At 50.8% G+C, this 12,520-nt stretch overlaps 1 protein-coding gene and 1 long non-coding RNA gene across 3 annotated transcripts in view; both read right to left on the bottom strand.

Moving 5' to 3' along the window:
• Positions 1-603: 603 nt before the first annotated feature.
• LOC104323488 (uncharacterized) lies at positions 604-3,800 on the bottom strand. The gene is made up of 3 exons (XR_719166.2): positions 2,784-3,800; positions 2,519-2,666; positions 604-1,390 (listed from the first exon to the last, which is right to left on the bottom strand). It is a non-coding gene; the product is annotated as an uncharacterized lncRNA (long non-coding RNA).
• Positions 3,801-7,001: 3,201 nt separating this feature from the next.
• G3BP2 (G3BP stress granule assembly factor 2) overlaps positions 7,002-12,520 on the bottom strand; it is a 32,165-nt gene continuing 26,646 nt past the window's right edge. For both annotated transcript variants that reach the window (XM_069778799.1, XM_069778808.1), the window contains 3 exons: positions 10,816-10,944; positions 10,504-10,622; positions 7,002-9,977 (listed from right to left, as the gene is read on the bottom strand). In XM_069778799.1, coding sequence (XP_069634900.1) covers positions 9,705-9,977; positions 10,504-10,622; positions 10,816-10,944 — 521 coding nt within the window. In that variant the 3' untranslated portion in view covers positions 7,002-9,704. The remainder of the gene's footprint in view (positions 9,978-10,503; positions 10,623-10,815; positions 10,945-12,520) is intronic.

The following is a 12,520-nucleotide window of genomic DNA, read 5'->3' as shown; positions in this document are numbered from 1 at the left end:
GAAGTCATGCATTTTCAGCAGCTGAAAAGGGAGATTGAGTCCTGTGTTTTTGGGACAAAAAATGGAAACTAAGTCTTGTGTTTTCATCTTTGGAAAATAGAGACCAAGTGCTGCATTTTTGGGCCTTGAAAACAAGCTCTGGGGGTGGGTCTCAAAGGCAGAGCCCTATGTTTCTGAAGCTCAAAAAAAGACTAAGTCATGCATTTTCTTCACTTGAAAATGCAGGCTAAGTCCTGTATATCTGGGATGTGGGGAAGAAACCAAACCACCTAAATGGTGTGTTTTTGTGACTTGGAAAGAGAGGCTCAGTTAGCTGTTTTCAGCCCCCAAAACAGAGGCTTTGGGGGGGGGGGGGCAGTTGGGGTCCAGGTGGGATGGGTGGGTAGGGTGCGTGGACCCCCACCGGAGGTGGGGGTCTGGTCGCGTTGGTCCCCGAAGCTTGGGGAGGCCGGCATGCACCAGCCCGAATTAAACGTCTGAGATAGTCTCTGGGCGAAAAGGTGCTTTTCACTGTTGGTTTCCGACTCTTTGTTCAAGGGGTGTCCCACCCCCGGACCCGTGATTGAACAATAAACACGAGTCACTGCCTGTACAGTTTATGACATTTAATATTCATGTTCAAATCATGACAGTGATTGATTTACAACCTTGCCAAAAGCCCTGATTACTGCAATTAGCTGGAGCTTTAATTGGCTTATAACAAGAGGGACCATTTATTAAGCCAGAGTTGATAACAAGAAGCCTCATCACTTTCGCAGTTGGAGCATCCATCAGCCAGAGCTGGAGCTTCAACAAGCTGCACCTCAAATTACGTCAGGCTGAAAAAAGCAGCAGGAATTGAAATTACTTGTGGCTTCAAATACCCTGAGCTGTAACATGCTGGAGAGTCTGTCAGCAGGAGTCGTAAGAAGCAGGAACATCTCTTATCCGGAGCTGCTGTTCGGCTGGAGCTGTAACAAGCCGTCATGTCTGTCAGCCTGGGCTGCACTCCCAGTACGTTTGAACAGGAGAGCGTCTGCTCTCCGTAGCCTCTGTTAAGGAAAGCTAAACTTACCTGCAGCTCTTTACAGGAAGGAGCAACTATTAGCAGGAACATCTTGTGGCTGGAGCTGTAACAAGCCAGGGTGTCCATCAGGTGGATCTGTACTCCGAGGCAGGCGCAGATAGGGCTGTCCTCAACAATGAGCTCCAAGCAGCAGTGAGGCAAGTCATCTTTCTGCAAGCAGGGAGCCTGTCCTCTTCCCTCAGGGATTAAATCTTTGCCATGTACCTCTTGCTGCACGGAGGGTCTCACCCAGTCCCACTCCTGAGGGCAGAAGTGAGGTGGGGGTCCCCCCAGGTCTCCTGGGACAGGGTGGCGGGCAAGGCAGCGTCAGCATCTTGTCTATACCTGCAAAAGGGGAGCGAAACCAGTTGGTCAGAGCTCCCGGGGTACATAGCACAGCCCCACACTGCCCCACATAACCCACAGGAGATGCCTGTCCCCCTCCCGCCTGCCCCTCACTTTCAGCAGAGGCTGCCCAGCACCGCACACAGGCAATGGGGACAGAGAAATGACAACGGGAGAGCTCAGGGCTCAACCCAAAAAAACACATTCCTCGCAGAAGAGAAGGTGAGAACGCACACCTCGCTGCAACCCCTCTGCTCAGCGAGGAGCATTTCAGGCACAAAGTGACACCGAGCAATACTGGGACTGTGGACAGGCTGTTCCCATCCAGGGCCCAGCCTGGCACAGCACATGCCCCCCTGGCTGCCATCCTGCCCCTGCCCAGGAGCAGGACTGGGGGAGCCACCAGCTGCGCTTCGCATCCTGCTAAGCATCCTTGCCGAGCCCAGCGCTAAACATCAACTAAAGCCGAAGCAACGAAAGTGCTAAACATCAAATACAGTAAACATCAAATAAAGCTGAACCAACCCAAGTGAGTTTCAGGAATGGCCCAGTACAACCAGGAGCCCCATGGGGGAGCAGGACAGGGCTGTCATGAGCCCAGCTGTGGCCGAGACCACCAGCGCTTGCTGGGTGCAGGCTGGGCAGTTGCTGATGGCATGGGGAAAAACCGCCCTGGGACAGCCCTGGCACAGGAGCTTCCCTCAGCTCCCCCCACAGCAACTGGTCCCAGAACTGTGGGGTGCAGCCCCAGTCCCTGGCCTGGCCCCGCTGCAGCCAGGGCCCCTACCCAGGAGTGCTGCTGGCACAGCCCCAAACCGCCCTGCAGCAGGACACACAACACTACCAGAAGCCACAAGCAAAAACGTTTTCATCCAAAGCAACAGCTGGGCACAATGGAAATGCAAGGCACCCAACCCTGACCCCACTGCAGCCCAGGAGCCATGCCAGCCCCCAACTGTCCCAGGACAGGACTGGGATCAGCACCACAAGCATGGCATATTTTCCTCCTCAACCACAGCCAGGCACAGCTTCCTCAGCTCATGGGTGTTTGGGGTGTTGCCACATGCCTGACCCTGCCCAACGCCCCCAGAGCACGGCACAGCTGGCTGCCCGCTTCAGCACACTCACCGGACATTTCCTCCCATGTCGGCGTCCCCCGGTGTCAGGGCCATGCTCCTGGCCCAGGCTCATCCTCACATGGCAGGGCCATGCTCCTCACCCTGACCCAGGCTGAACCTTCCTGCCGGTCAGCTGCTCCCCTGCCATGTTGCCTGCACTGAAAACAAAACCTGTCACGAAGAAGCAGCCGCCAGCGTTGCAGCTGGGAGGATGAAGCTCTCGCTCGAGCGGGAGCTCCCAGCCCACACCACAGCCAAGCAAGAGGCAACTTTACCTCTCGCTTTACCCTGATGCCCGGGGGATCCTGGTGCGAATGCCCCTCCCCGAGTCACGGCAAGTCTGCAGGAGCAAGGAGCCCAGCTGGGACATCCTGGCCCCGTTCTCCTGGCCGTCCCCAGCCTGGGCTGCGCAGAGGCTCCTACCGGCAGCCGGGACTCCTGTACTCCTCCCACGTTAGCTCCCTGCAGGCAACAAAACCCATTAGTGAACGCAAACACTACTTGTAAAAGGTTTAAGGGCTGCAGCTGAACGCTGTCATTTTCTGCTCTGTGCAAGGCATGCAACAGGGGCCCAGCCTGCCCTCCTGCTGGCTGCAGCTTTCTGGGCCAGCGAAGCCCCAGTGTCCCCTCGGGAGGCTCCTCCTGGGCAGGCTGCGCCAGGGGCCGGAGTAGAGGCTTTGCCCCCTTTTCTTCCCCCGTCCCCCTGCCCGCGCCCCTCGGTCCCCACCAGCCCCTTCCCAGCCTGACCTGCAATTGTGGCTCGTCCCGGTTCTCCCGCAGCGGCTCTGCCGGCGTCTGGCGAGCCCGGGGCAGGAGCTGAGCTGCGCCGGGCAGGGTTGCCCGGGCAGGGCCTCCCGGTAACGAGGCTCAGCCCTGCCTGACGCTCATTTGGAGGCACGGACAACAGCGAAGCTTTTCCCCAGGTTTTCCCGATTTTGCAGGCGCAGCCGGGTGGCTGTGATTGGGAGGAGCCCTATCCTCACGGCAGCTCCGGCCGGCAGCCCCCGGCGCACGGTTTCTCGCGGGCCGGGTCTGAGCAAACGGCGCCAGGGTTGGTAAAACCGCTCCCGTGCTCGCAGGCGCGGCTCCGGGTCACCGCCTGCTCCCCTCCTCTACCGGGTGAGGCGTGTTTATCGCCCGCAGAGGCGCCGGCCGGTCTCCCGGCCCGGCCCGCGGACGGCTGCCCGCTTCCTCTCCGCGCTCAGGGCCGCGGAGCCGAGACACGCGGGCGGGGCCCCGGCTGCCGAAAGGCCCCCGCGGGTGCCCGGGGCAGCTCCACACGCACGGTCCCGCCGGGCTCCTGCGCGCACGCGGCTGCCGCCCCCGGGCCCCCCCCCCCCGGTTCCGCTCCCGGCCTCCCCGGTAGCAGAGACCAGCGCCCTCCGCGCCCCGCCCCCGTGACGGCGCAGGGGATGGCGCGGCGCGCTGGCGGCCCCTGCTGGCTCCGGGCGGCGCTGCAGCCTTTCGTGCCCGTACCGCCCCCCGAGCCGCGAGGCGCCGGTCTTCCCCCACTGCAGCCGCGCCTCGGCTGAAGGCGCCAATTTCTTGTGTCGCAGCTTAGTACAGGGGAGCATCAACCTGAGCCTAGACGTGTTTTACGTTCGGAGTTTTTTCTTTATTTCTGCTGTGCCCGGGAGGAGCGCCGTGGATGCGGAGCACTGGTGCAGCGTAGGGGACCTGAGGCTGCTGTGCAGACCCCATCCTTCCTCTGGCCTCCTTCCCCCTGCACCATTTTTTCTTCTCCCAACACCGAAAATACCATTTTTTACTCCATCTCTTGGGCCATGCTCTGGAGGTTGGAGATCTTCACATCAGGCCTGAGGACCCATGGCCTTACCCCCCCCCCCCCCAGCAGGGTGCTGCCCCAGTGCAGAGCGCAGGGCGCAGATCAGGAGCAGCAGACACGTCGGGGAAAAACCAACCTGCTCCTTGCGTCGCAGGGAAAGGGCAGCAGCTCTTGCTGCTCCCGCCGTGGGGTTCAGCCCAGGGCAGCGGTACGGCTCCCACCCTGCGATGCTCCAGGAGTGGCTACGGCAGAGCTGCAGCCGGGCTCCCCCAGACAGGCTCTTGTTTCTTCTCTTTGCCAAGCAGAGCCAGAGAGGGGACCTGCTCCTGATCATCCACATAATCACCTACTCCCAAACGGACCCGCCGACACCCCTCACCTCCCTCTCCCTCCCCTGCGCTCCTGGCAGAGCACACATGCTCCCTACCTGCTGCTGGCAGGTCACAGCGGCCGAGAGCTGACACAACAGCTCCTGCAAGTTCGCATGTCCGTCAGGACAAACATGGCGACAACACGTTGTCCGGCACATTTCAGTAGCAACTTCAGGACTCACTTGCTGCAAATGCTGCGAGGCGCAACAGGGCTATTAAGGTCCCTGTGGGGCCATGAAACCCACTGGTACGTGATGCCTTGTTTTACCAACTCTAGGTTTAATGCCTGTACCTTACCTCTCAGGGGAGTCAAGGATTTCAAGGTTATGGGAGGGTCTGCCATTAAAACGGCATTGCAGTAATGCCGCGTAGGAGAGCGTCGTGTCAGCACCTGCAAAAGCTGTTCTCAACTTAAAATTCCTACACATGCAAAAATACACGCCCGCACGCACACCGCACTTCCCACTGTTCCCACCTTTCAGTGGGAACAGCAAGTGTTGCAGAGATGGCATCAGAAGCACCATCACCGAGATGTCTCACTTCAGCTCAAGCCCAGGAGACAACAGTCAGAACAGGAGTGAAAGGTTACACCGAGGGCCCAAGCTGGTTTTCTTCCCCTTGCAAGAAACCAAACTTTAACCAGAGACACCAAGAGGAGCTTTCCCAAGGATTATCAGGCAGCCTTGCTATCTTCTTCCACCTTGTACAATAAATTCACTTTTCCAAGCTGTATTTCTCCACATGAAATGCAAAACTCCAGCAATCGTGGTGACTGCAAAGGCCTTTCTAAAATGATGTCCACAAAAAATTATAAAGGTACTTCAGAGCCTGCTGTGTCTGCACGTGGTTACCACCAAGGGAACTGAACATGTTGTTGCTCGCTGACATCCTTCATCTGCCCCCTGGCATTTCCTCACTTTTTTATCTCCACTAAAAGCCCCCCAGCCATCACTCTGGTATGCATATGGACCGACTTTTACCTTGCTCCATTTCAACCATATAAAAAGAAGGAAAAAAAAAAAAAAGTACAGGCTAATCATTACGCAGAGTCATTCACAAAGCCTGAACATCAGCTCAGGTGCTGATCAAATGTGCTCTTGAACTATTTTAAAGACTTAAGACTTCACGGCACAAGTAAAACTCTGTCCTGGCCCACCTTGTTTGGTTGCAGGTACCATTCTCTCTGCCACCTCCTCCCCAGCCCCAAGTAAGCAGGGGTTTGCAGGCCACCACAATTTACCTCACAAAGTAGTACGAAGATCCGAATGCTCCAGGCCCTCGGCAGGGGACCGTGTTTCTTTGGGCATCTTTGGTGCCAGCAGATCTCCTAGCTGTGGAGGCTGCTCCTCAGAGGAGGTTTTGGTGACTTGGGCTTAGGGCTCTTCTACAGGATCTCATTTTTTCATTCCAGTATTTCAACTCACACAACTTTCCAGAGACTTCCCAACTGCCATTTAGCAGAAAATACTCCAGCCAAGACACACGCTCGGCAGAGGACTTCAAGATGCAGCAGACAGCAGCTCCCACGAACTTCACCCAGAGCAGAACAGCTCCACACAGATTCCGTGACTCAGACACAATTTATCTACAAGCAGTGCAAGAATAACTCTTCCTTTTTGGGTAAATGCCGCCACTGGCAATGCCACCAAACACAAGAAAGGAAAAAACAGGGATTATCTTGCAGTAAGACAATCAGTTCCACAGCATCAAGAGCAAGCAACGCTAAAGTTGAGAGCAAGCAGCTCCAGATTTGTGTTTTTTGAGACAACTCAGCTCACGTTCAAGGTGTACCCCCAAAGCCGGACGCCACAGCCCCCACCGCCTGGCGGGGCGCGCAGGAATCCCATCTGGGACACGTCCGAGAGGTGCTCATGTCCTCCCTGGACCGCGCACGGCCCAAGGCGAGAGGAGCCGCCAGATCGAGGGGACAGACCTGCGCCGAGGGCAACGCTTGGCTGGCCACCTGTGACACGAACACACCACGTCCAATTTCCTTGCCGTTCAGCTCTGGAGCCGGAGCCACCCAAGCCAGGACCCCTCAGAAGCCACCAGGGGCTCAGGCACGGTTTCTCAGGGGCACTGGCTGGGCTTCCAGCCCTTGTGTCTTCTCCAGCCAGCGTCCCAGGAAAGGAGTTTATACAGCCACGGCAAACCAGAGCTCATTGACTCCACTCAAGTCAAACACTTCAACCGAACTATGTGACGCTGCGCTACTACGGCTTCCCACCGCCATCTGACAAGCCAGCAACAATGTTCTTAAGAAAGCATTTTCTGTACAGCAAGGGATGAAACAGTGCTCTACAGCGACCTGCATTCAAGAGAATTAGGGACATGGATAAATGCTGCAGACATCAGTAGTTTATTGGTATGTTTAGTCAAAACACATTCAGAATGGAAACTTAAAAGTAAAAATACTTTCCACCTGCAACAATTAAACTAGAATCTACTAGCATATAATGCTTGACACGTTACAGCAATAAAGATGGTAATCCACTGTCTTGTATACCTACTAAAGCCAAGATGGTCAGCCAAGTTTGTTGAAATAGAACCGTAATGACAAAATACTCCCACCATCCACAAATCAGCAACTAACAGTAATGGTCAGTGAATCCCTTCCTTTGCTCTAAGAGGTACATTTACTACCGAGAGGGTCGAGAACACGTAAGAGTCCACAGTACAGCAGGTGAGCTATCACCATGTAAACTTCTCTGGATGACGCTCCAATGTTGTTCATGTCACTTAAACAAGAAGCAAGCCAGAAAGCAGAATGGCTCAGTAGCTCTTTTTAATACTCCGTTTTTTGTCATTGAGATTATTCCCAGTGCCATCTGCCATATAACTGAATTAGGTGGCAGCAAAACACCACAGTACTACAAAAGGAAAAAAAAAAAAAAAAAAAGGCTACACAAAACACACTGGTGGCAAACTGCTAACCCATGACAGCAATTTGTCCGAAGGCTTCAAACCTAAAGTAGTGGTGTTGTGTGGCCAGCAGTTCAAGTACTACAGATTTCCAGGTAACAGCTGAAAATGCAAGACCTTCAACAAAAAACTGAAATATGAAAATGGAAACTGGTAGAAATGTGCCCCAGAAAAAAAATGTATGAAAATAGTGCAAGACTTACCATTGAACACAGAAGACCTCGAGTCTGGGAAAAAACAGACAGATGCCACTTCACTTTGCCTAACGTATCAGAAAAATATGTGCAAAATCTTCCAACTTACTCGAAAACAGCAAATGATTGCATAATCCAGAGACAGATTGCTATGATGCCCTATCTGCTTTTGCTTGAAATTGCCAGTATTTTATTTGAGGTCTTCCATGCTTAGAAGCAGCTTTAAGTGGTCACACTTTTGTACAGACGCACACGCAAACACCCCCCCCCCCCAACTTTTACTCCTGACGCCTCAGAGCCGGGCGCTTGCTGCACGCCCCGGCATCGAGCCGAACCGTACTGTCTGCTGCAGCTGCAGTTTATGGGAATGCGCTCCAGAACGTCATCCAGAAACAGACCTCTCCACTGGAAAAAAACCACCAGTCAAACTGAAGAAGAGGATGTCTCCTTTCTATCTTTCAGTCCGGAGCCACGTAAGTGTCAACTTCAGCTGAGAGTTATGTGCAAAATGAGTAAGAGTTTTTTAAAAAGTGCAACTGGAAAATGCAATTACTTAAGAGCTGCTGTTTTGTTCTCGGAAAATTGCAGTATCCTCGTTTGATAAGCTCACCCTCACAAAGGATGCTCAGTTCTACCGATTACAAGCTGGCCAAAAGCATTCACCGTTCTTGACTGACTTCCGAAATTGACATCCAAGAGAGATTTCAACTCCGTTTTCTTTAGCTTTGACATTGATAAAAGAGAAGAGACAACCTGGAGACTACTTGGATGCCTTCTTCCTCCCTTCCCCCCCTCTGCAAAAAAACAGGCGAACTTGTTAATTGAAGAGCAAGGTGGATGATAATTTTAGCAACGTTTACTGATTGAAAGATACTGCAATTTTTTTTAATACAATTTTTCAATGACTTCCTTTAAATGCTTTGCAGCCAATTGGCTTTGCAGCACAGTAATTCATACACTATACTGTACAAAATCACCAGCAAGACTGGAATGATGTATTCATAGAAGGCACCATCATGCTTATTACATTACCAGAGAACTCAAATACAGTCAAGACAAATTTCACTGTACAATGCTTATCGAAGGGGAAAGGGGAAGGAGGAGTGTGTTGAGCAGCCATCCCTGTACTGAAGAGGGGCAGATAGAAAACCTGACGTGAGCTACCAAACTTGTTGCGTACTCAGGGCTACGACTTTGAAACTCTGGGTTCTGTTTAGTTTACAGCTAAATGGATTTCTTCTGGAATAAACTTGTAGTCTTATTAAGGTTTGTGTGTGTACATATGTTGGTCACAGCAAGCAGATCAGATGCCCGCATCGTTTCACAAGCTATTCTGTCTGAATAAGAGGATGAAAGTTTTTTCCTCCGATGCCTCCTGCAGGTGTCAATATAAATGAGTTCAGAGTACCCATTAGTGCATTTTGATGAGCGCGTAAACACGAGTTTGTTTGGAGCCGAGTGTTCTAAGAAGGAAAAAAAAAAGGCAAGCTTCTCCAATTGCACAAATTGCACTATTTGTGTTTCCAACAGTAATAGGCAGAAACAGTAACACTTACACAAAATGTGCAGCAGAGGGTTTTTGACTGAAAGGACCTGAATTCTATTGGGCATGTCCTTTAGTTCACTTTTGTTGCAGATAGTTAACCGGTCTTTTTTTTTTTTTCTTTCTTTTTTTTTTTTTTTTTTTTTTTTTCCAGTCCTCAATTCTCCAAGTCTACATTTATAAATTAACAGTGTGACTCCTGTTGTGAAACTGGGGAAAGAACGTCCACCTCAATTTAAACTGGAAACCAAAGGATGCTTTCACATCAAAGAAATTATCAGAAGGGCTGTGTCACATTCCAAAGCCAAAAAAAATTAACAAGAATGCAAACACGATGGATAATGTACCACTGCCAAGACTGTCTGCCCACAGTGGAGATTTCAGCGACGCTGTCCAGTGAAACGGCCTTCCATTTGCCCGGTTCCTCGTCCAGAGCCAAGTTTCTGTGCCATGCCACCTCTCGGAGGGGGTCCTCTTCCATCACGGTCTCGCATCATGCCACCACCCACTATTCCACGGGGACCCCCAGGGCCTCTATCATTGCGACGAATATCCCTACGATCATCGCCTCCACCTCGGGTCTCTCTTTCACGAGCGGCTCTTGTTTTTTTCTCTTCTACGTTCAAGCGCACCTCACCCCGGAACATAATGGGCTTATAGGGAAAAGTGTTCAAGGCACACGTTAGTCACCATTTCACAAAGTCCATTTATACAAGGCATACGAAAACACTGCATTCGCTGCATGCCTCAGCCTACCTTCGCTTACAAGCGGAAGACAAAAATTAACTGTTAACGGTTCCCTGCAGCACACAACCTTAGCCCTAGAGGTCTACAGTAAATGGAAGAGCACTTCTAAGTTCATTTGGCATGCAAGGAATTAAAATGTCTTTCTCAAGTAAGGGCAGGGTTGTCTTTGGCCTCTTCACTGCCGGCTTTAGCCTTTTCACTTCAGGGCTAAAGTTCCTGAAGAACTGCTCTGCCAGGTCTCACTCCCACATACTAGAAATGAAAACCACTGCTTTCTCCTCTCCAATTCCTCAAGTCACAACCACAAATAACCTCACTCCTTTTTCTCACCCCCAGGACGCAGAACTGAGAGACCCACGTGATGCCCTTGAAAAGGTTACGTACTCGATTTTCAGCTTAAAGGGATCTCTAAAAGTAAGCGTCGATACTTACTTTTGCAACTAAAATTCGCTGGACCGGCTCAGAATCGTCAAATACCACGAAACCAAAGTTAGGCAGTTTTCCTCCCACTCCTTTAGTATTTATACGAAGTTCTACCACATTTCCGAAGCCTGGGAAAACACAAGGGAAAAGCAATGTTAATCAAAAAACACAGTGCCAGCTCTACCACCCCTCGGCTTGTTCCACACAACACCTGTAGTGTCACATCATGTAAAAGTTCCCCTGTGTGGCCTTAAGTGAAGGTTTCATAACTTTTCAATGTAATTTTTCTTCTTAGTCTCTGCAGCTGAAATTGCTACTTACTCATGAAGAACTCTTTCAGTTCACTCTCATCGATATCATGCGGCAAGTTCCCAACAAAGAGCTGGTGGCTGTCTGGATAGCGAATTATTCGACGATTATCCGACTCATTCTGTTCCATGTCCCCCCTCCCTGTCGTCAATGGAAAGAAGAAGGCAGAGCCACTGAGGTTAGAAGATGTGTGTAGATTCCGATGAACACATCTACAAACAGCACCAAGCACGTTCACTCAAAAAATTCTATACCTTCTGCTCTTGAGCTTATGTTTACCATAGGTGACACAGCAGGGAGGATACTATCTCCCTCTTTACATAGTCCTGACAATTTTGTAATAATACCACACAGTAATTTTTTTCTTTTTGTGTGGTTTCCCTGGTTAGGTTAAATAAAACCATGTTAACTAAAACATCTAGCATACTGGGGAAGTTTGTTCAAGAGGTTCTTGTTATATCTTAAATCGTCATACCAAAGAGGAGCTCACTACCTATTAAATCATACTTTTAAAAAGATTTGGATTTAAGTCAGCTCTTCATCAATTCTGTAGCACAGTAACAGTATCCTTACTTTGGCACTCATATTAAAAACAATGTTTGCCATCACCTCTTCTGGCTTTCTTCCTCCACCATTTTGCCCCAGATACAAGTGAGAGTTCCTTATGTTCTCTCCAGCTCAGCCGAAGTATTAGTACGCTTAGCAGCGTGTAAGATAAAATCAGTCCCACTATCACCCTTACTAAATCATTACCTGCCTTGCAGCATGACAGTAGCGCACTGTGAGCCCTTTTGTACCTGAGGTATTACTCTGTAGGTATGTACCCCTTTCTCTCCTCTGCTTCCCCTACAAGCCCATTTACAGCAACCTTGCTAGCTCGTTTGAAAGGTTTCCTTCAACAGATAGAACAGTTCGCTGACTTCCTTTGAAAATAAGACCATAGGGCTGAAGTTCTACCATTTGGTCCACTGAGATTTCAGCTTTTTCTGCCCTCCTCTGCTACCCCCCAGCCTAAGATCAGAAATTAAAAGACTCAGGCTTTGTTACACGTTTTCTGCATGACTTCTATTACATCCAAGAGTAGTAGAAATGCAGATTTGCAGCTTGATTTAGCCACAAGTTGCAGCTTTTGCTCCCTGCTGCAGATGACATGTTAAAAAAACCAAGAAATGTTAACCTGTAACAGACGTCACAGTTCTTTCTCAGTGCCTTAAATCCTTTCAGTTTCAGCGTTGACCCCGGGTGAAAATATACTTGCACCGATCAAAGCCAAAAGCACTTTTAATCCCAATCTGTACCACCATTTGGTATGCACTGAAAACCTTCCTTAGAACCAATTTTAGCTAGAGTTGGTGGTGGCGCTGACAGCCGCTGAGACTTAACCATTTCTGCAGGCAGCGCTCTGCCAGCTCCTGCCAGCTTTACACTACCACTTAAGGATCACCGCAAATACCACCCCTCCCCTTAGAACTCGTGGCTTATTTTCACACTTAGGAAAGACGATGAACTGATCAACATCCCGTAACTCTGGGCCTTTGACTAGATAGCTTTTGCCCAGTGCTGCACAGAAGTTTGCCAAGCGACCAGGCTGGACTGATGAATGCAACTCAGACGGCTTTCACCTCTCAACACCACTTCTGACGACTGTCAAGTAACGTGCACGTTTTCTAGCCAGACCATCCTACAGTTTTAGATACTCTGCAGGAGTAAGAAAATG

The sequence above is a fragment of the Haliaeetus albicilla genome, chromosome 1 (genome assembly GCF_947461875.1).
Source record: "Haliaeetus albicilla chromosome 1, bHalAlb1.1, whole genome shotgun sequence".
In the NCBI taxonomy this organism is placed as follows: domain Eukaryota; kingdom Metazoa; phylum Chordata; class Aves; order Accipitriformes; family Accipitridae; genus Haliaeetus; species Haliaeetus albicilla.
This window is presented reverse-complemented; position numbering and strand designations above follow the sequence as displayed.